Consider the following 22,500-nt stretch of genomic DNA (forward strand, 5'->3'; position numbering starts at 1 on the left):
TTTGTCAGCCTTAAAGGTCAGGGTCAGGGTCAAGGTCGGGGTCAGTCAAAGGAGATGCGTTTCTCTTTCATCGTGTCTTCTTTTTGTTTTTTTCTTCATGCCTTATTCACGACTCCGACGCTCTTCCTGGCTGGAGGGGGCTGCAGGTCTGAGCAGCATATGTGTAAAAGGCGGATTATTACTCAATTATTCATGTGAATTCTCCTATAGTGGGCTCAGCGTTCAACATTAGGAGGTGCCGGAGGAGATTAAAGGGGAGGTTTTGGACCCGTGACGACCCTCCCCCACATTGTTTCCATGCTCGTTCTGCTCTGTGTCCCCGTCTCACAGGATGGGTGGGTGGAGCTGGCAGAGCAGAGCTGGGGGAGGGTCATCAGGCTAATTGGGGCACACCTGGGGCTGGGTCGGTGTGTCCCAGTCTGATATACAGGGAGGCTTCCTGTAGTCTCTGGCCATGGTTACACTGGGGTAAAACAGCAACGTTGTATTTTCGAATTATTACGTTTGCATGTCCAAGTTAAAAAGAAACGCCGTTTTGGCAGGAAAACGCGTTTTCCTAGTGGCAACTTAGGGTGCCGTTTCTTGCCCATGCGCAGTAGTAAACACCGACGCCAAATTCTCCCCTGGCTGGACCTATACAGGATTAGGGATGGGAATCGAAAACCGGTTCCCATTGGGTCAAGAGGAATAACGACTGTTATTCAATAGATTAAATTAGTTTAAGAATAAAAAAATAAATACATTTTAAGAGAATCTCAAATACATTATTTTATTTAAGTGTAGGCTATAGTTAATGTTTTATTTTTTGTATTTTTCTGACATGGTAAATGGCTGCTTTTTTATATAGCGCTTTTATCCAAAGCGCTTTACAATTTGTTCCTTACATTTTACCCAATCACTCACACATTCACACAACGACGGCGCAGGCAACCATGCAAGGTGCCAACCTGCTCATCGGGAGCAGTTAGGGGTTAAGTGTCTTGCTCAAGGACACATCGACACGCTGCCCGGGAGGAGCGGGAATCGAACCGGGAACCTCCGGATTGCCAGACGACTGCTCTACCTCCCGAGCCACTGTCGCCCCTGACATGGGGGCTCAACAATAAATGACAATCAGAAATGTCAAGTTGCATGTTGTTATTCTAACCAGCTTAGTTCTGTTGCATTTCCAATTTATTTATTTAAATTATAAATTGATCAGGTATCGATAAGAGAATCGATAAAGAATCGAATCGATAAGCAGAATCGATAATGGAATCGTATCGATAAAATCCTATCAATTCCCATCCCTATACAGGATATCAGCTGCGTCCTCCTCAGATTGCCTGTAGCTGCGGCTAAACTAAGATCATGTGTTGTCAAGTTATTGTTATAAGGAACCCAGTCCAAAACTACAACAGTCTGCATTCCCTTAACAATTGTTTGTATTGAGCCGTATTGTATTGTACCCATTCTGCAATCTGTTAAATAACGTTTACATCCATTCATTCTGCTAGCATTAACGTTACTTACTACGCTGCTAGCCACAATGCTATACTGTTATAATGCCATATCCCAAGCACGTTAGCACGTAAGCTAACAAAATCGGCGATATTTTTGTGAGACTAAACTCCGCTCTTGGTGGTCAATTGTGTTGATGTTAGTTTTGTTTCATCAACAAATCATCAACAAATGAGGCAGAACACACAGTGAATGTATCCGTTTTGGTTTATTGCACACTGAAAAATAAATGCTAAGTTGCTAAATGGCTCATGCGAGGTATTTAAAGATGGTGACTTTGTTGTTTTTTAGCAGGAAGTGTAGTGACGCGTTCAACCTTTTCTGATTGGTTGAAAATGGCCTTCATGTTTGAACTACATCGCCACCTACTGCTTTGGCATTGTACTACATGTATATAGTAGACGAGACAAAACGACGTCTAACTTAACTCTAACTTGCCTGCCAATACGCAGCGTTCTGAAAAGCGAAATTAAACTAAATGAAATGGCCCTAATGTAACCGCAGCCTCTCTCTCTCCACCTGTTTTGTTCCTTTTGTTTGTTTGGACACTTGCTTTTATTTTTACACTTACATTCATGCTGCACATTCTCATCCACACACTGCTTACACACTGTTACTCATTCATATTGGCTGATAATTAGTATATTTAAATAAATTATTTCGTTATTTCTTAAATTGTGCCTGTGTCTCCCCGTTCTTGTTGCGAGCTTGAGCAAGCTCGTAACAAGAAAGGGGAGACAGGGGCACAATGTCTGTAGGCCTAACGACTCCACTCCTACAGCGTCTGTAGGCCTAACGACTCGAGTTTGGCCCCTTGGGTCTCTCAGGGGTTCCCATACATATTTATTTGCGGTCCAACCCAATATTAGACGTGCCCACCGCCACAACATGGGACATGCCCAGCACCGCTCCCCAGGCCGCTATACAGTAACATAATAACAGCACGTCTTGAGTTACACACACACTGTCCTGCCCGGCACTCTGCTACACCTCGCCTTCCTGCCACAAATAAACCCAATTCCTGCGGTAAACCAGTGATAATCAGTAAGAAGATCTGCTCTCTGGCATGGCAGCCACAGATGAGACGCCGGTATAAAATAGGAGCGCTACTATAATATAGTATATTAGTATATATATAGTTCTGGTGTAATATAAGGGCACTATATAATATAATTGGTAATAATTAGTGCTGTCAGGCGATTAAAAAAATGTAACTAATTAATTACAGGATTTGTAATTAATTAATCTAATTAATCGCATTTTAATCGCATAACCATTTTATGCCTGATATTCTATATTCTATAATCATATTTCAAATTGCATGTGTCCGGATGGCAGAATTCAGTACTGTATCTACAAAACCTTCTGTTTAATCATCTTCCATCTATTAATTTGCTTAGATTTTTCAGGTCTGGTCAATTTGAGCATGGTGTTATTCACAGTCAAAGATAAAAAAAAAATTATTGATATTCTCATTTGGTTCATTACAATTCACCGCGCAGATTGATTGATTGAATGGAAATGTTATTAACAGATTGCAGAATGGGTACAATACAGTATGGCTCAATACACCTTAAGGGGATGCAGACCAGAGAAAGACTTTCGTCTTGTTTACATCAGGGTCCCCCATTTTCAATTCATAATGAATTGTAAGTAAGGGTGCAACTTGCACCGTGCAATCCATTCTTTGTGGATCTAGCCCACAGTATTTCTGACACTGGGAATACATTCCCTGAGATTCATAGATAGAATCAGATACCAAGAACATGCAAATGGACCATATTAAAAAAAAAGTCTGTAAATGTGTATTCTACATTCTTATGGAATGAATGAGATACAAACAAAATATTATATATTAAAAAAATTTCATAACGCGATAATTAGCTGTGTAATTAATTAATCTAATTAACGCAATAAACTGACAGCCCTTAATGTAAGCCACCGTGTGTGTGTGAGTGTGAATTTGTGTTTGTGTATTCGATTAGATTAGATTCAAATGTGTTGTCATTATACAGTACAGTACAACAAAAGAAGTTTGGCATCCAACCAGAGAGCAAATGTAACCGTAAAGTGCAATAGTAATATACAATGTACAGGTGATTAAACTGGGTAGCAAGACTTAAAATCTTTACTTAACTAAAACAAGTTTAGTTTGTTTTGCAAAAATAAAAATGTGCAAAAACTGGAGAGGCGCTGGGGGGGGGGCATGTGCTACTGTGAGTGTGCGTTTGTGCTCGCATGCATCTGTGTGTGTATTTGAGTTTGTGTGTGTTCCTACGAATGGAAGACCCCCCCCCCGCAGTGTGACCCGGGTCAGTTGGTGTCACGTTACAGCTGATGGCTCCACCGCGATGATGGAACGAGGCCGGTGGCCAAACCCCCCTTGTAACGACCCCGCCCCTTCCCCGGTGACATCACCACCACACATACACAGGCCAACAGGGGACGATGATGGCATGTGCTGGGGGGTCAAGGGGGGGGTCTCATATCAGTGAGGAGAGCCCCACCCGACCCTCAGCTGTCTGTCAGTAGAATACCCCCCCCCCCTCCTTCTCCACCACCAACCCCACAGCCCTCATCAAACCTCTTTCTCAACCCTTTACACTAATGAGTCCCCAGAGGATGTGTCGTCGTCCCCAGTCTCCCATCCCACCCATACCACCCTCCCCTCCCACCCTTCCATCCCCCCCAGTCCCCCATCCCACCCTCCCCTCCCACTACCGCCTTTAAAGGTTGTTTCAGTTTGTGAAACCAATCCCACCAACTTCCGCCTTTAAAGGTTGTTTCAGTTTGTGAAACCAATCCCACCAACTTTTATTTGATCAGATTTTTTATTTGTCTCGAACATAGAAACATAAAACAAGTTTAAAAAAAAATAAAAAAGGTAAATCGTCAAAGACTATTTCCATACAGTTCAATACGTGTTCGAGACGGAACAGGGGGAAGTAATACAACTTATCAAGCCCTGCCCCTTCCTTACAATATTTTACATTATAATACAAATAAAAATAACTCATCAAACAACAGTTATTTTCTTGAGATATTTTTTTTTATTACTAAATGTCTAATAATGGGAGGGATAGAAATGATTAATGATGATGTTGGTTAATCCCTGGATGCGCTAGTGGACTAAATAAATGCTAGTCGTTAAAGGGGGCACTTTAATTATTTTGCATATAATCTCTCACACACATCCCAAGGCTTTAAACCGGTTTTTGCACACATTCATTTAGCTCCATTTGTTGCAGAGAGTTAATGAGTTTGGATATCTCTTCCCGTGATGTCATCGGAGGACACTGAATCCCTGCGTTGCGTCAATTACAGCTTACAGTGAAATGAAGGCGATGGAAAAGAAATTAGAGATAAGCATCGCATAGGAATTGCATAGGGATTACACTCGTGTGTGGGCATATATACTGTACATACATACATACATACATTGAGGACTGTGAAGCTCAAGGGGATTAATAAAGGATCATCTTATCTTATCTTATCTTATACACACACACACACAAACATGCATGCCGCCAATTATAGGACACTGAATCCTTGTGTTAATTACAGCTCAATCAAATCATTTAGATGATAAGATAGAGATAAGTATTGCATAGGGATTACTCTCGGGTGTGGGGGCGTACATACATACATGTACTGTACACACACACACACACACACACACACACACACACACACACACACACACACACACACACACACACACACACACACACACACACACACACACACACACACACACACACACACACACACACACACACACACACACACACACACACACAGAGAGAGACAGTATCTGACTATTGCCAGCAGACCAGGGAGTAGCAGAGGCTCCTCTTCCTGTAGCCACATATCCAGAGGGCCTGTCAGTCATCTGCGAAAGGAGATCATTCTATTATGGGACTTTACGGGGGCGGGGCTTAGGAGGAGGCGTAGTAGGGGTCTCTAATCCGGAGGCCGTTACACGCTTCTTCTCACTTTCTTCCCTGAAAACATTGCACACTTTTATTTAGGCTCTCTCTCTCACACACTCACATGCACGCACACACACACACACACACACACACACAAACACACTGTCTCTAGGCATGCCCGCATTCTAGGCATACTGTAAGCAGGCATGCCATCATATGACACCCACCATACACACACACACACACACACACACACCACACACACACACACACACACACACTCTTAAGACTCCACATACGTGGTCTCCTGCACTTAAGACAACCACACATGTGCCTACATGTGACATCACGCCGGGTTGAGTTATCGCGCACGTTAAACTATATATTTTGCGTAGGCGCGGCAGGCAGGCAGGCAGCTCTCTCTCCGGGCTGGGCGGGGTGTGGCGGACTGAAAAGTAATCTCTGTGTAACTTGTCAAAAAGTTTATCGCTCCGCGTCTCGTGTGCACGGAAGCCTGCCGGATCACATTAGAATAACGGCGCCGGCGCTTTTTTAAAGTTATTAAAGTGCGCCGCGGTAACTCCCTTGTTAAGGCTGTGATGTTAGCGGCGTCTATACAGCCGTCTCTCTCTCTCTCTCTCCGTAAGACGCCCCGCCGCAGTGGGGATCGAGATGAGTCCCCAGGGGAGCCGGGACGCAGGCTGGCAGGGGGGGAATGGGGGGGATCTGTCAATAATAAAGATTTATGATCCATCAGGGGTGTCTCCCCGGGAGGGGGGGGGGGGGGGGGGGAGAGAGAGACCGCTGTTCCTCGGAATTAGCCGTCAGGTACGGTAGAGGAGGATCAGCCTCGTCGCCACGGCGATGTCGCCCCTATGATAATCCCTAAGAGGATGGGGGAGAGGCAGGAGGAGAGGCTCTGTGTCGCGCGGCCTTGTCACTGGCCCCCAGTCAGAGGCCCTGTGACTTATCAGTAGCTCCGGAGTGGCAGACAACTCGCTGTGTAAAACACCCCCCTCGCGGCGCTCACGGCGAAGTTAAAGTCGCCGCGTCTGCGTTCGGATTCCAGTTCAAACAAGCCCCTAGATCCACTCCTATGGGGGGGGGGGGGGGGGGGGGGGTGTCATCCGTCTCCCCCGGTGTATATAGTGGAGGGAGGAGGATCACTGTGCTGCTAATGTCTGGTATCTTATGGTTCTGTGATTTAGAAGAAGGCTGGCTAGCTGGCAGAGCGGGCTGAGAGAGAGAGAGAGAGAGAGAGAGAGAGAGAGAGAGAGAGAGAGAGAGAGAGAGAGAGGAGGTGAAGAGAGTAGATTATCTGCGGGGTTCACAGCGTATAGAGTCAGTGGGAGATGGATGGGCCGCCGTGTGTGTGTATGGGGGGGGGGGGGGGGGGGGGATTGCCTGGCAGGGGACCACTGCTGCCGCTCCCCCGCCAGACCACTGTCAGGGCCGGGGTCTATTAGAGGAAGATTGAGACGCCTCTTTTGTGTGTGTGTGTGTGTGTGTGTGTGTGTACACGTGGTTGTTTGTGTGTGTGTGTGTGACGTACACGTGGTTGTTTGTGTGTGTGTGCTCCTTGGTTATGGTCTTGTAGAGGAAGATTGAGATCCCATTGTTCCCCAGAGCCACTCAACCAACACAACCTGCTGTGGTTTACAATCAGAGCAACACGGTCCATCCATCCCCTGCTGACACACACACACACACACACACACACACACACACACACACACACACACACACACACACACACACACACACACAGAGACACACACATGTGCACCACACACACAGTGACACACACACACACACAGAGAGAGAGAAACACACACCCCGCCAGCTCACTATAGCTGTCATTAAACAGCAGCTAAGGTGGAACAGATTTGTGGGGTTTCGGGACACGGTGTGCGTTGGGACGGTTGGAACAGGGGTTTAGTGAGAGATAGGGGGGGCAGGTTAGCGCTGCTGTATGGGGGAGGGGAGGCGGGGGTAAGAGGTTGGGGGGTGGGGGGTGCACGGCAGAGCCTTTGACAAGCCCTATTTGTCATCTGCCAGGACGCCCAAATAGCTCTGACTGCAATACGGATGGGTGCTGGGAGAAGAAGTGACTACAGGCCAGGGAACTAATCCTGCACAAGCCCCCCCCCCCCCTCTCTCCCCTCGCTCTCCTCTCTCCTCTCTTTCTCCTGCATGCCCCACCACACACACACACACACCACTATTTCTCTAAAACTGTCATACACATAGTATTGTGTATGCATGTGTGCAAACATGTGTGTGTGTGTGCATGCATGTGCTGTGCGTGAGTGTCTGTGTGTGCGTGGTGTGTTTGTTGTATGTTCCCTGTGAGTGTGCGTGCGTGGCGTGTTTGTTGTATGTTCCCTGTGTGAGTGTGCGTGCGTGGCGTGTTTGTTGTATGTTCCCTGTGTGAGTGTGCGTGCGTGGCGTGTCTGTTGTATGTTCTCCCGTGTGGGCGATGTTCAGGCAGGTCCCCAGCTTGTAGTGATTTGTTCATCGGTAAATGTTTGTCTGAGATTTATTCTCCAGCTGATCCGGAACTGTGCTCCTGACAAATGAAACAGACGCCTCTGGAAGGAAGACAAGAAGAGAGGAGGTTGGGGGGGTGGGAGAGGGAGGGAGGGAAAGATAGAGAGGTTGGATAGACGTGGAAATTGAATCAAATCAAATTTATTTATAAGGCCCGACAACACACGTTAATGTCCCCATGGGCCGTACATGTCTTCTTTAAACAAGTCAAGAAGAAAACATAACAATAAGTCAAGAACAGAACAAGAACACCATAAGGTCCAACAAATTTAAAATAAATGCAAATAAATGAAAGAATGCAAGCACTCCCAGACATACCCCACGCGAAGGTAAGGAAAAACTCACTAAAACCTAACAATAGGGAAAAATGCTCCACAGGCAGTGTGGAGGAGAGAAACCTTAGAAGGGCCATTCAAGGGGGGATCTCCCTTCTTAGATGTCGGTGATAGTAGTGTTGCAGACTAACAGTTGGGTAAGCATGCACTCAAGTGTGTAGTGGAACACAGATGAGTGCAGGCAATAGCAACTGAACATTTTGAAAGATTAAAGATAGAGCTGATAGCGATAGCAACTGAACATTTTGAAAGATTGAAGATAGAGCTGATAGCGAATCTATTTGAGGCACAGGGGCGGCGCAAAGAGGGTCGCGTCCTCCCCGTCTTAATCACGGGACATTCAACACTCCGGTCATTGCTCAGGGACAGCCGGAGACAGGGAGATAGGGGGCGGCGCAGAGAGGGTCGTGACCTCCCCGACATCATCGCGGGACGTCCGGCACTCCGGTCACCACTACGAGACCTCCGGAGACAGGAGGGCACGCAGAGAGGGTCGCTTCCTCCCGGCCTTCATCACGGGACGTCCGACACTCCGGTCAGCACTCCAGGACAGCAACTCACAGGGGGACAGGGAGACGGGACAGGCGTTAGACAGCTTGTGTGATTGTAGTGGGCGGACATAGCAATAGATACAAGTGGTAAGCATATATGTGAATAGAGTAGATATATGAAGTAAGCATATTATGTGAATAGAATAGAAGTACTTAACCCAGCAATGAAACCACGTTGACACATCAGTTGACAGGACCACGGACAGTCGACGGTAAGTAACTGATCCAAGGCCTCGTGGTGCATGTAGAGCAGTCACTGCAATCTTGGCCAAGACCCCGAGGCATCCATCACCTTAGGCTGCGGTTAGACTGAGTTTCGTTTTCAGATGAGTTTCGCTTTTCCAGGTCGCAATGTAGCCGGTAGGCGAGTCACACTTTCGTTTTGTCACCTGAGCACAGTGATGTAGTACACTGCCAAAGCAGTAGGTGGCAGTAGGTGGCGAACATGAAGGCAATTTTCAACCAATCAGAACTTGAATGTGCCAATACACTTCCTGCAAAGAAAATGTCAACAAGGCGCCGCCATCTTTAAATGCCTATTTACCCAATGCAGCACTTATTTTTCAGCAAAGTGCAAAGTGCAATAAACAAATAAACAATAAACAAAACGGATACATTCACTGTGTTCTGCCTCTCATTTGTTGATGAAACAAAACTAACATCAACACAAGTGACCACCAAGAGCGGATAGTTTAGTCTCAAAAAGGATTGGCGATGTTGTTAGCTACATTGTTAGCTACATGCTAACGTGAATGGAATATGCCAGTAAAACAGTATAGCATTGTGGCTAGAAGCTAACACTAGCTCACGTTAACCAGCCAGCACCAAACTGATGATATCGGGAGCTATCAGTAGCTAGATAACATTAGAGACAACGCCGTGTGTATTAAACAAAGGTGAATAGATGACTGGGCCATTTTGTTTAATGCTTGTTAAGATTGAAAGAGGAGCTTGAGCTAACAGGGTCTGATAGCTAACGCTAGCTCACGTTAGCCAGCTGCAGTGCTCATGCAATCGGTAATGCTAGCAGAATGAATGGATGTAAACTTTATTTAACATATTGCATAATGGGTACAATACAATACGGCTCAATACAAACAATTGTTAAGGGAATGCAGACTGTTGTAGCTTGGACTGGGGTCCTTATAACAATAACTTGACAACACATGGTAGCTGCAGCTATTTGGGACAGCTCTGTTGTCACCGGAAGGGCACGCAGATGGTATCTACTGCGCATGGGCGTTGAGCAACAACGGCTCCGCGCAGATTACATGACACGTTGTTGGCGAGTTTTGGCGAGGAAAACACCTTTTCAGCGTTCCCGCAGGGCAACGTGTTTTCCTGCCAAAACGTAATTTCTATCTAATAGGGACAGCAAACGTATTCAAAAACGTATTCAAACGAGCACAAAAACAGTGTGTGTAACAAGGGCCTTAGTCAGCGCTAGGAGACAGGGGAGGGAAGGGGGGGAAGGGGGGGGGAGGAGTTAGAGAGTTCCCATGTTTGTGGTGCTGCAAAAAAGCAGACATGGGGGAAAATAAACTTCCTAACTAAACTAGACAGATTAATCTAAAGGTCAGTCCCCGACCAGGTGAGATCAGGGTAGGTTGAAGGAGAGAGAGAAAAGATGGGTCTTAAGCAGGGATTTAAAAGCTTCGACAGAGCAGGTGCCCCTGATGACGGCAGGTAATTTGTTCCACAGGTAGGGAGCACGGTAGACAAAGGCTCTGTGGCCGGCGGATTTCTTTTTAACCCTAGGAATCGATAGAAGCCCCGCATTTTGTGAGCGCAGAGCACGAGCGGGCGAGTATCAGGAGATGAGATCGGATAGATAGAGCGGTGCAAGCCCATTTAAAATTTTGTAGGTGAGGAGTAGCACTTTAAAGTCAGATCGGGCTTGAATAGGAAGCCAGTGTAGTGCGGACAAAACTGGTGTGATGTGATAACATTTTCTAGTTCTAGTTAGTATTTGTGCAGCCGCATTTTGCACGAGTTGAAGATTTTTGATGCTTGAATTAGGTAGGCCTGAAAAAAGTGCATTACAGTAGTCCAGACGTGATGAGACAAAAGCATGAATCAGGGTTTCAGCATCAGCCAGAGTTAAAATGGGGCGAATTTTTGCGATATTACGAAGATGGAAGAATGCAATTTTGGTGACATTTTTTATATGTGCATTAAATGAGAGGGAGGAATAAAAAATTACTCAGAGGTTTTTTATGGTGGAGCTCTGGGATACATGACAGGTATCAAAGTTGAGGGAGATGTCCTTAACAGGCCTCTGTGGTTTGGGGGGCCAACAATTAACATCTCAGTTTTATCTGCATTAAGGAGTAGAAAGTTTTGCGACATCCATTTTTTGACAGCAAGCAAGCAGGCCTCAAGGTTTTGTAGTCAATAACAATCATATTATTGTTTGTCATCGCGGCTTCCCTCCTCATGCCGTGTTAATGGATGCTAATTAAAATGGTGGTAATCATGACAATTGGCAATTATAGACGTTTGAAACGGGAGACACAGGGTGAGCTCAGGGAACAACTCTGTCTCTCTCTCTCTCTCTCTCTCTCTCTCTCTCTCTCTCTCTCTCTCTCTCTCTCTCTCTCTCTCTCTCTCTCTCTCTCTCTCTCTCTCTCTCTCTCTCTCTCACACACTCAGGAAGACAGTGACTGAGGGGAGGAGAGAGAGATAAAGAGTGGGGGAGAGAGAGAGAGAGAATTAAAATAACTGATTTGGGGATTCTTCCAGCAATTGGAGACCACCACACTACTGAATGGATATAGAAGGTTTCAATAAATGGACAAAAATTTAAAACAAGCAAACAAATGAACAGTTATTGAAACAAGTAAACATTCTTGCTGTTCTCTAGCAACACAATTCCACTGGAACTGTCTACGGGGCTGACTCTGATCTATGAGTGGCTTTTGTAGTTCTTCTTTGTAGTTCCTGGGTGACCCTCATAACACAGTACCAACAAACTATTGACTATGTGCTACACAATACCATCAGTGTATGGGCTATATGTAATACAATACCATCAGTATGAGCTATATGTAATATACACAATACCATCATTTAATGGGCTATATGTAATATACACAATACCATCAGTGTAACTGAGGGGTACAATTCCCTGACTGTATTGATAAGTATGGTATCATTAAACCACTACCGCTTTATGTACTTTAATTACTGGCCATACAGTACATGATATATAAATATGATGAACACTTCCCACATTGAATCGGTTCCACACAAAGGTATAATCAAGTATTTATTGCAGCAAAAGGTACATAATATACTTCTCTATTATACTTTGGATGCGCTTATAAGGCAAAGGAATGTGCGTAGGCAAATCAATAATGAATGTCCATTCTCTGGTTACGCAGGAGGTAATTATACAACCTGAATCTTAGGGAATTATATCTATGGTACACTAGTAATATATAGCGGGAGATACTGGAAGGGTCCCCCCGGTTGTAAGCCAGCAGGGGTAGAGGATCTGTCGGTAGTAGAGAGTCTGGTCAACGATGACTAAGGAGACTCCAAGTACAGGAGACGGTGCAATAGTCTCTTGATCCACAGACGAATACAGCTGTTCTCCGTAGACTGTAGCTCCACAGTGAAGAAAGCTAGCCGGCCTCAGGCTCTCTGAGGCGCAGACTCGACTGGTCTCCTCACAGGGTAAATCCAACACGTGTAGGCGTCGGCGGTTCTCCGCTCCATAAATCACAGGACCAAAACAAATATAATCCAGCCGCAAAGGGCTATGTAGTCGTCGGGTAGATTAATCCAGTGTACATGTCCACACGGTTCTCGTCTAGGTCTCCTCGGGTGAAAGCGCCATGAAAGCAGCCCAGCCTGGATAAGCACTCTAGCTGGTACGAGGAAGCGTTGGTGATGCTGGTCACTGTAGAACTTTAGCCGCACGATACACTATACACAAATAGACTATTACTGACTTAATAGAAATATGTCGCACTCGACGGTATAGCGCCAAACTCTGACAATTCAGTTATTAATTCGCACGCGGTCTCAATGCTCTATTTGGGGCCAAACAGGCCATACTTCACCGCACGGAGTATCGTGGGTGAGGCTTCAACTTATTGGGTAACTCTACTTCTGTATTCACCTGCGCCATATTTATATGCACGGCGAACAAACTAGTGCCAACCTCATTTCTGTCTCGTAGTCCTGGGCAAGGCCGGGCATGCACAGACATGTCTTGACGGTGACTTTGAACCTGACTCCGGAGGCATGGCTCTGGCGCCTGTGGACCGCTGTCCAATAGGAGAACGAAACATCATGGTCCGTACTAGGCTAAAGGGATATTCCGTGTATATGTACAAGGAATATACAAGGGATATCAAACGATATACAAATACTATGCAATATATATCAATCAATAAATATATATATTCGGTTTAATCTGATCCTTTGTAACAATCAGTATATGGGATATATGTAATATACACAATACCATCAGTATATCGGATATATGTAATATACACAATGCCATCAGTATATGGGATATATGTAATATACACAATGCCATCAGTATATGGGATATATGTAATATACACAATACCATCAGTATATGGGATATATGTAATATACACAGTACCATCAGACAGTATATGGGCTATACACAGAACCATCAGACAGTATATGGACTATATGTAATACACAGTACCATCAGACAGTATATGGGCTACACAGTACCATCAGACAGTATATGGGCTATACACAGAACAGTCGGACAGTATACGGGCTATATGTACTACACAGAACAGTCAGACAGTATATGGACTATATGTAATACACAGTAGTACCATCAGACAGTATATGGGCTATACACAGAACAGTCAGACAGTATGGACTATATGTAATACACAGAACAGTCAGACAGTATATGGACTATATGTAATACACAGTACAGCCAGACAGTATATGGACTATACCAAGTCAAGTCAAGAGTTTTATTTGTCACGGCATACAAGCATACAGTGAAATGCGGGTGGTCATGCCCGCAGCGATTGTGCAGTAATACAAGTAATAAGAATAAGACATAACAGGTATAATGTACATAAAGTTTACAAAAAGCATGGTAAAAGACATGCTAAGGTCCTGCGATAGTGCAATACAATGTTAGCTACGGATGAGGCACTGGGTCTTATGTACACTACTATACAATACTATACAATCTACAGTTATACTATATATTAGGGCTGTACTGAATGTCATTTTTTAACATTCGAAGCTTCGATTGAAGTATTCGAACGAAGCTTCGAATGTCTATCAAATAAAAAATATTACTTAAAAAAAATATATATATTTTTATTTTTTATAGACAAAATCCTCAATTTGAATAAAGTGATTAATCTGATTAAATTAGTATTTTTCTTTTATTGAATCAACTTTCTTTAATGAATATAACTCATCAGTTTCGTCAACATAAATAATCCAATAAGGGCACGGTTGGTATGAAAGTGATGGTGACGTCTTATAGTATAATATTAGTGTAGCCTAATCTTTAACTGCAACTGTGAAGAAAACCCCCATTGGTTTAAACAGATTGAATAGAAGAAGAAAAAAAAGATTAAAAAAAGAATAGATTTTTTTTTTTTTTTTTTATAAAAAATAAAAAATTCGAATGTTGATTTAGAATTTGAATGTCAACATTATGATCGAAGCTTCGAAGCTTCCAAGCATTCGGTACAGCCCTACTATATATCCTTTTTTTTTTATCCACTTTTTCTCCCATTTTCTATTTTTCTCCCATCCCAATTTTCATATCGTCCAATTCAACCCTCCCCTGTCTTCGAACGTTGTTTCTTGCCTCCCACAAGCCGGCTGCAATGTGGACTAAGTCATACATAGCACGAGTCCCCTCCGATACTCGAGGTAACAGCCGTCGCATCTTTTCACCTGCGCGGCTCGATCTTTCAGCGTCGGGGGTCTGGGCTTTGGAGGGGCCCCGCCCCCGTTGCTTCTTGATTCTACTGCGCAGGCGCACCAACCGACCTGTAGGAGTCGCTGTCCACAACGCCCGATCCCCACCCTTCAGTTTCCCTCCCCGTAATACGGCCAATGTGTATTACTGTGGACGACCAGCTAAACTGAAAGCAATGTGGAGAGCGGGGCTCGAACAGGAGGCATCATGTTCGAGCCCAGTCTCCAGCATTCGTTGCGAGCGCCTTTCCCACTGCGCCACGTAGCCGCCCCCCTACTATATATCCTTATGCTATCTTGCTATATCCATCTATTTACTATTAGGGGTGTAACGGTACACAGAAGCCACGGTTCGGTACGTACCTCGGTATTGGGGTCACGGTTCGGTACGATTTCGGTACAACAGCAAAAAATATATTTATAATGCAATTTATTATTATTTTTTTTTATAATAATTTATAATTATTATATATTTATGATAATTATTATAATTATTATTATTAAATAGAATAATTTTCTATAGGCTTGCTGTGGTAGTCAGTGATACTGGTATCATTCTGTGTTCAGGCATCCACTGAATAAATTAATTGCCTACTGTCCCTTTAACAACGTATCCTTGCTAAGTTTCAGTTTCACTTCTAGAGAGAATTTAACTTCACGACGCTGAATACTAGAGAACAGATGACATGTTACAACAATGGCAGAGGATTATTTGCATTTAAACACAGTAGCAGTTCAACTGGAGAGGAGCTCAGTATGTAAGTTTTTATTTGATCAGCTGTGCCTGAGAGTCCGGCGGGGGAGAATAGTGTGTTTGTTGGCGACGCGTGTGTGTGTCTTTCCATTGGTTTCATTTGGTTGACATTATTGGGCGAACAAGAAAACGAAAGAAAACTGTAAAATTGTAATGACCCTGCAGCTGTTCCAATGTAAATGTGCCTTTCTCCGTGCACTTTCGCCTGCTCTGAAGTCGGACTCGGTGTGCCGCGTGCTGTTCTCACACGGACACGGAACCCGCGAGTGCCTGCATGCGCAACTGATGTGTGTGCGCTGTGAGGCGTATTCTTCATATGGCTGCGCGTACCGCACCGTGACGGCCGTACCGTAAATTCGCGGGACGAATACGCGTACCGTTACACCCCTATATACTATACAAGAACCACTCCTGTTATTTTTTTTTAAAGCTAAATAAAAATAAATAAAATAATAATATACATAATTTTTTTTGTATTTGTTAATTTGTGTGCTGATTTTATGCCTATGTCCATTTTATACGAATTGCTGTGGTGCACTCTGGACTTGCGGTCCATGTGTGAAGAGTACTATATAGATAGTTATTAATATTTATTATTGTTATATTGTAGAAATGTGTGCATTGAAATGTCTGTGTAAAGTCTCGACAACATTGAAAATGAGGGTGACCTCAATTGTATTTTCGAGAATAAATAAGGGTTGATGATGATGATGTGATATTCTGTGTTACTACGGCGATAGGTATATAATATAGCCAATGGGGCATACAGACCCTCAATCTGCACCTTTGTTTACACAGTTAATCTTTCTCGTATTTTTTTTATATTCAGAGTAAATTATATTGTTTACACCATTTCCTTCTCATATTTCTATATTCAGATCAAATTGTATTGCCTATATTTATGTCTTTCTACTATTGCCCATACCTGTACCTCCCCGACGACGACAACACCCAGGCTTTTTTTGTATTTCTTGAAACACAAAAAAAACACTCCCGTTCTTTATTATTATTTTTTTTTAAAGTGACCTTTTCATTGTGTAAAGTGACCGTTGAGTGTGAGTGTGTGCAGCATGTGTGTGTGTGTGTGTGTTCATGCTAAAGTGACTGTTAGTTTGTGAGCGTATACAGTATGTGTGTTGTGTGTGTGCTCATGTGTGCTTGTGTGTGGAGAGTTCAGTGTTCAAGACTCTGATGGCCTGGGGGAAGAAGCTGAGCCGAAGTCTCTCTGTCCTAGTTGCTGGTGTGCGCAGGCGTTTGCCTGACCACAGCAGCTTGAACAGGCTGTTGTTGGGGTGGTGAGGGTCTTTCATTATTCTGCAGGCTCTGGATTTGCACCTCTTGTTATATAAGACCTGCAGGGGTAGTAGTGCAATACCCGTAGTGCGCTCAGCTGAGCGCACCACTCTCTGTAGGGCCTTCTTGTCCTGTGCCTTGCTGTTTCCATACCAGGCAGTGATGTTTCCAGTCAAGATGCTCTCTACAGCTCCGGAGTAGAAGGACTGGAGTATCTTCCCCGATACTCGGAACTTCCTTAACTGTCTCAGGTGGTAGAGGCGCTGCTTCACCTTCTTTACGACTGAGTCTATGTGTGTTGTCCATGTCAGGTCTTCTGAGATGTGGACCCCCAGGTACTTAAAACTGCTCACCCTGTCCACGGTAGCCCCGTTTATCCACAGTGGTGTGTGTGTGTCCTGCTGTGTTCTCCTAAAATCCACAATCAACTCCTTGGTTTTACCAATGTTCAGGAGCAGGCTGTTGTCCTGACACCAGCGTGCCAGTGCATCAACCTCCTCCCGGTAGGCCTTCTCGTCGTTGTCAGAGATCAGCCCCACCACCACTGTGTCATCCGCACACTTCACTATGGAGTTGGAGCTGAACTTGGCCACACAGTCATGTGTGTAGAGTGAATACAGCAGGGGGCTCAGAACACAGCCCTGGGGGGAACCGATACTCAGGGTGATGGTGTTGGAGGTCTGACCCCCCCACTCTGACCGCCTGAGGCCTTTCACTCAGAAAGTCCAGTATCCAGGCGCTCAGAGCAGAGCTCAGACCCAGCTCAATCAGCTTGTCCACCAGTCTGGTGGGGACTATGGTGTTGAACGCTGAGCTATAGTCAATGAACAACAGTCTCACATAGCCCCCCTTCTGGCTGTCTAGGTGAGAGAGGGTGTTGTGTAGTACCTGAGAGACCACATCGTCAGTGGACCTGTTTGACCTGTATGCAAATTGCAAAGGGTCCATATCACTGGGGAGGGAGGCACAAATGTAATCCTTAACCAGCCTCTCAAAACATTTCATGACCACAGAGGTGAGTGCCACCGGCCTGTAGTCATTAAGACCTGCTGGGGAAGATTTTTTTGGTACCGGGATTATAGTGGACACCTTGAAGCAGGCAGGGACCATGGACTCAGCCAGGGATAGATTAAATATGGTGGTGAAGACTGGGGCTAGCTGGTTAGCACAGGACTTAAGTATCCGTTCTATGTGTAATACACAGTAGTAGTACCATCAGACAGTATATATGGGCTATACACAGAACAGTCAGACAGTATGGACTATATATAATACACAGTACAGCCAGACAGTATTATGGGCTATAATACACAATACAGCCAGACAGTATATGGGCTATGTACTGTACCTGCCAGACAGGAAGTCTGGGCTCATACATGCCTTTGAGTTTGGTAAATGAGTGTAAAGTAGTGCTTTCAGATCCACAATGCAAATGCCATGCTTTAGCGGAGCAGTGTGTGAGCGTGTCAACCGAGCCCGGCCGTCATAAAGCAACATGAGGGATACACTCCCAGATAAATAAATAAAGAACAACACTTGTACTCTCTCTTTTTTTCTATCCCACCTCTCCACTCTTCCGCCTCTCTTCTGATGGATCTGTGAAATGATATAACGAATGAGACTTAAAGAGAGACAGAGAGAGAGAGGGAGGCGGGTAGGTGAAGGGGGGGGGGGGGGGGTGATGGGAGGGAGGGAGGGAGGGAAGAGACAGAGGATATGATTTATTAGGCTCATAAAAATTCTGCCTTTGTTATTCCCTCTCATTTTTACATGTGAAGCCTATTAACGAATACACCTGCCAGAGACCAACTTACCTGTGTGTGTGTGCACGCGTGTGCGTGTGTGTATTTGCACATACACCTTTTACCCTTTTTTTGAACCTGTATCTTCTCTGTGGTCAGTTTCTGGTTTAGCTGACCTGTCAATCAAACATGTTGCCCCCCCCCCCAGGTCCCGCCTCTCCTTCCCATCGAAGCCCCGCCTCTCAGAGGGTGTTCAGGACGCGCTACAAGATGGTGACCCGCACAGGCGCTGCTGCCGCCGCATTCCACTACAGCCCCGCCCTGTCCTGGAGGGCCAAGAGGATCCAGTCTGCCAGGTAGCGCGCACACGCACACACACACGCACACACGCACACACACACACTTTCTCTCTGATGCAATTCCCTTTTTTCTGCACACACAATATGCAACTGGTTGAATTACAATTGGATAAATACTGGTATATTGTGTATTGACACACTTTTGTGGACATGGTGCGTTCAGATACAACGCAAAGAGAAATATTTCTTTGCTTTTGTTATATTATATTGTTGTATTGTATATATTGTTAAATGATTGTGCATAATTTGTAGGGCTGACCTTCGTATTTCTTTTTGGAATTCGAAGCTTCGGGGCCGAGATTCGATTTTAATTCGAAGCTTTGAGATAAAAATAAATAAATAAAAAGAAAATAATTATAAAAAATATATATATATTTTTATTAAAAATATATTTTTTTAAATTATGTTGTGGGACTTGTACGGCACGTTGTTCAACTTTGTCAGTGCTGTAAAGTTTAAACCTTTTTAAATCTTAGACAAACGAAACACTTTGCTTTCATGAAATGAGATAGGCATTTGGTTCATATGGATACTCTTATTTTGAAAATCCTGTGGCGGGTCTCATTTCCGCCCCAAGCGCAGCTCCAGCCATAATATCTATGGCTCCGGCAGCTAACAACATTCGGTTCATATCGATACTCTTATTTCGAAAATCCCGTGGCAACTCGGCGAGTCGTAATCGCCCAGTCCGTCCGTGCTGTCTGCTGGCATTAAAGCAGAGCAGGGCTACAGCCCAGTCCGTGCTGTCTGCTGGCATTAAAGCAGAGCAGGGCTACACAGCAGTGCGCCTATTTTGCGACCCGAAATAAGTCTGTGGTGTTTTTTTTCCACAACGGGTTTGGGAGAGGAAGGGGTTTTAGGTTGCGTGTTGTGAGTTGTGAGTTCCAAAAAAATTTACTTGAAGTTTAAAGCTCAATATATCAAAACGTGGGACTTTACAGTGAACAGGAGGTCTATTTGTATTAAAAACAATAGATAGTTTTTTCATTTAAATGTCTGGAAGAGCTAAATTAATTTTTTTCAAATAATATTTTCGTTACCTTTTTTGAGTTGATCTAAATCATGTTACTGATTGTGTTAAATGGGCTTATGATATCGTCTCATATCGATTGCAGGCACCTGCAATGCATCGTATCGTATCGTGGCAAATATCGTATCGTTGTCCAAAGAATAAATATATACATTGTAGTGGCTACTGGGACATAATTCACGGCATCCTAGCCTTATGTGGTGTTTACTACATCTCCCGTGATCCTTAGCGGGGGATGACGTAGTTTAAGAGAGACGAATGAAAGAGGAACGGCTCCGTTTTCACTATCATTACCGCATTCCTACAACATAATAATAATGTTTTTTTATATATTCGAATTTTATTTTCATATTCGAATCCCATGCCCATCGAACGAAGCTTCGAAGTATTTATATATATATGTTTACTTTGTTAATTAATACCCTAGTTACAGTACAGCAACCAAATTTAACTGTATCAAGTCAACTGACAATGTGAATAGTATGAAATTTCTTTAAGATTGTTCATCTCCTGCGAAATAAGCTGTGACCTGTTTTGACCTGCACCTCAAAGAATCGGAATCGAGAATCGTTTAGAATAGAAATGGAGAATCGGAATCGGAACCGGAATCGTTCAAATCCAAACGATGCCCAACCCTACCTCCATAGCGTTCTATTTCATATCCACTGAGAAGATAAACCCGTGTTTGCTCCATCACGCCTGGACACATTTTCAACTCCAGCCTCCGTCCGTCATATGGAACGCAGCGGACCGCCTGCTCGCCATCGTACCAAAGTCGGGCCACGTTACCCCACTTAGGGAGCTGCGCTGGCTTCCCGTTACCATGCGGATCTGCTTCGAGGTCCTGGACCTGGCATACGGTGCAGTAGGGCTGACCTCGACCAGTCGAATAGTCGACTATTAATCGATCGAAAGGAGCCGTAGTCGACTGACAACCTCTTAGTCGAATGCAAAAAAATCATTCTTTCCAAAAGCAAAGACGCCTAGAAGCGTGGCTAATGCTAATGGCGCACATACCAGCGAGGCTAACTGCCTAAGAAAACGGGCACAGAGGCACTGAAAGAGGATTTCACACACTAAACATATCAAGATGTATCAATCTGTGGACCAATTGCATGTTTTCGCAGAGGACAAGAAGCCTTCAGTCGACTCCTTCAGACATTAAGCACCCCCACAGCCCAAATGGAATAATCCCCCCCCCCCCCCCCCCAAGAAATATGTATAATTTATAATTTTTTCTTTTATTTAATTTCTTTTAAATTCGGGGTGTAGTTGATTTCGGCCAATCAAAGTCGACTATACAAATCCTTAGTCTGGGACAGGCCTATGGTGCAGCAAGGGGAGTGGCTCCCTCCTACCTCCGATCAATGGTCTCTAACTACACACCCTCAAGACCCTACGCTCTGCATCTTCTGGCCACCTCAGACTCACTCCTATCCGAGCTCCTGGGGCGTCACCTCAGTCGGGACAGCCGAAACCCACCCGATTTTCCACTGTCGACTAAAAACGCACTTCAATCAATCAATGTCTGACTTTATTTTCTTTTATAAAAATTCAATAAAAACCTTCATACGGTCTTCTACTATTAAGAAGAAGAAGTCTTTATTTGTCATGCAGATGAACACACACATGTCACTGTTCTGCATGTTTTTCCATTGGGTTTATCTTATCGGGAGGGGAAACCCTTGCGAGCACGGGGAGAACATGCAAACTCCACACAGAAAGGCCCGGGAGATACCCGACCTGAGTACCTGGCAACAATGCGGCAACGCAGTCCCCAAGTAGGAATTGAACCCAGGACCTTCTAGCTGTGAGGTGACAGTGTTAACCACTACACCACCATGCCAGTACTAAGGAATCTACTGTGCCTATATTACTACCTAGTATGCTAATACAGTACGTCTATACTACTATGCACTCAAGACTGTAGCACCCAAGTTTCAACACAAACAATCTTACTGACCCTTAGCTGCCAGAGTTGTACCCTTCCTGCTGAATTGTTGTACACAACTTGCAAGTCGATGCATGGATAAAAGCGTCAGCTGAATGACAAATTGTAAAAATGTAAATGTTCACCTCTGTTTCGTGCAACCTCTAAATTTCATTTGGCGTTGTATATCGTATTTACAAGGTATTTAAAGTAGACATATTTGCAAATACGCACATACACACATGTGATGTGATGGATCACGGTTTATGTGGGTTTTATTTTAGGTTATTCTAGTGTGCTTTGGATGTATTTTTGGTTTTCTCTGGTGAGCTGTCAATCACCAGACACCAGTTAATTGCCATGCGGCGTGGCAGGTGTGTGGGCTTGATTGCCACCTGATTGGTGTCGGGTGTGCAGTACCTTTTAAGTAGGCTTGGTTGACTGTGTTCGGATGCTTGTCCAGTTCATGTTTTTCCCTCAATAGTAGAGGAGTGTCCCAAGCTCATGCTTCTAGGGTTTTCTCTGTCTCTAGTGCTCTTGTTTTTCTTGTTGTTTCTCAACTGCTAGGCAGTGGTGGT

General features: G+C 44.4%; 1 protein-coding gene across 1 annotated transcript in view; it reads left to right on the top strand.

The window, feature by feature from the left end:
- zc3h3 (zinc finger CCCH-type containing 3) overlaps positions 1 to 22,500 on the top strand; it is a gene marked incomplete at its 5' end in the record, with an annotated part of 242,580 nt that overhangs the window by 107,864 nt on the left and 112,216 nt on the right. The window contains one exon of the mRNA XM_084308377.1: positions 18,812 to 18,959. Within this exon, the coding sequence (XP_084164503.1) occupies positions 18,812 to 18,959 (148 nt within the window). The remainder of the gene's footprint in view (positions 1 to 18,811; positions 18,960 to 22,500) is intronic.

Source organism: Notolepis coatsorum, assembly GCF_963971535.1.
Source record: "Notolepis coatsorum genome assembly, chromosome: 2".
Taxonomy (NCBI): Eukaryota; Metazoa; Chordata; class Actinopteri; order Aulopiformes; family Paralepididae; genus Notolepis; species Notolepis coatsorum.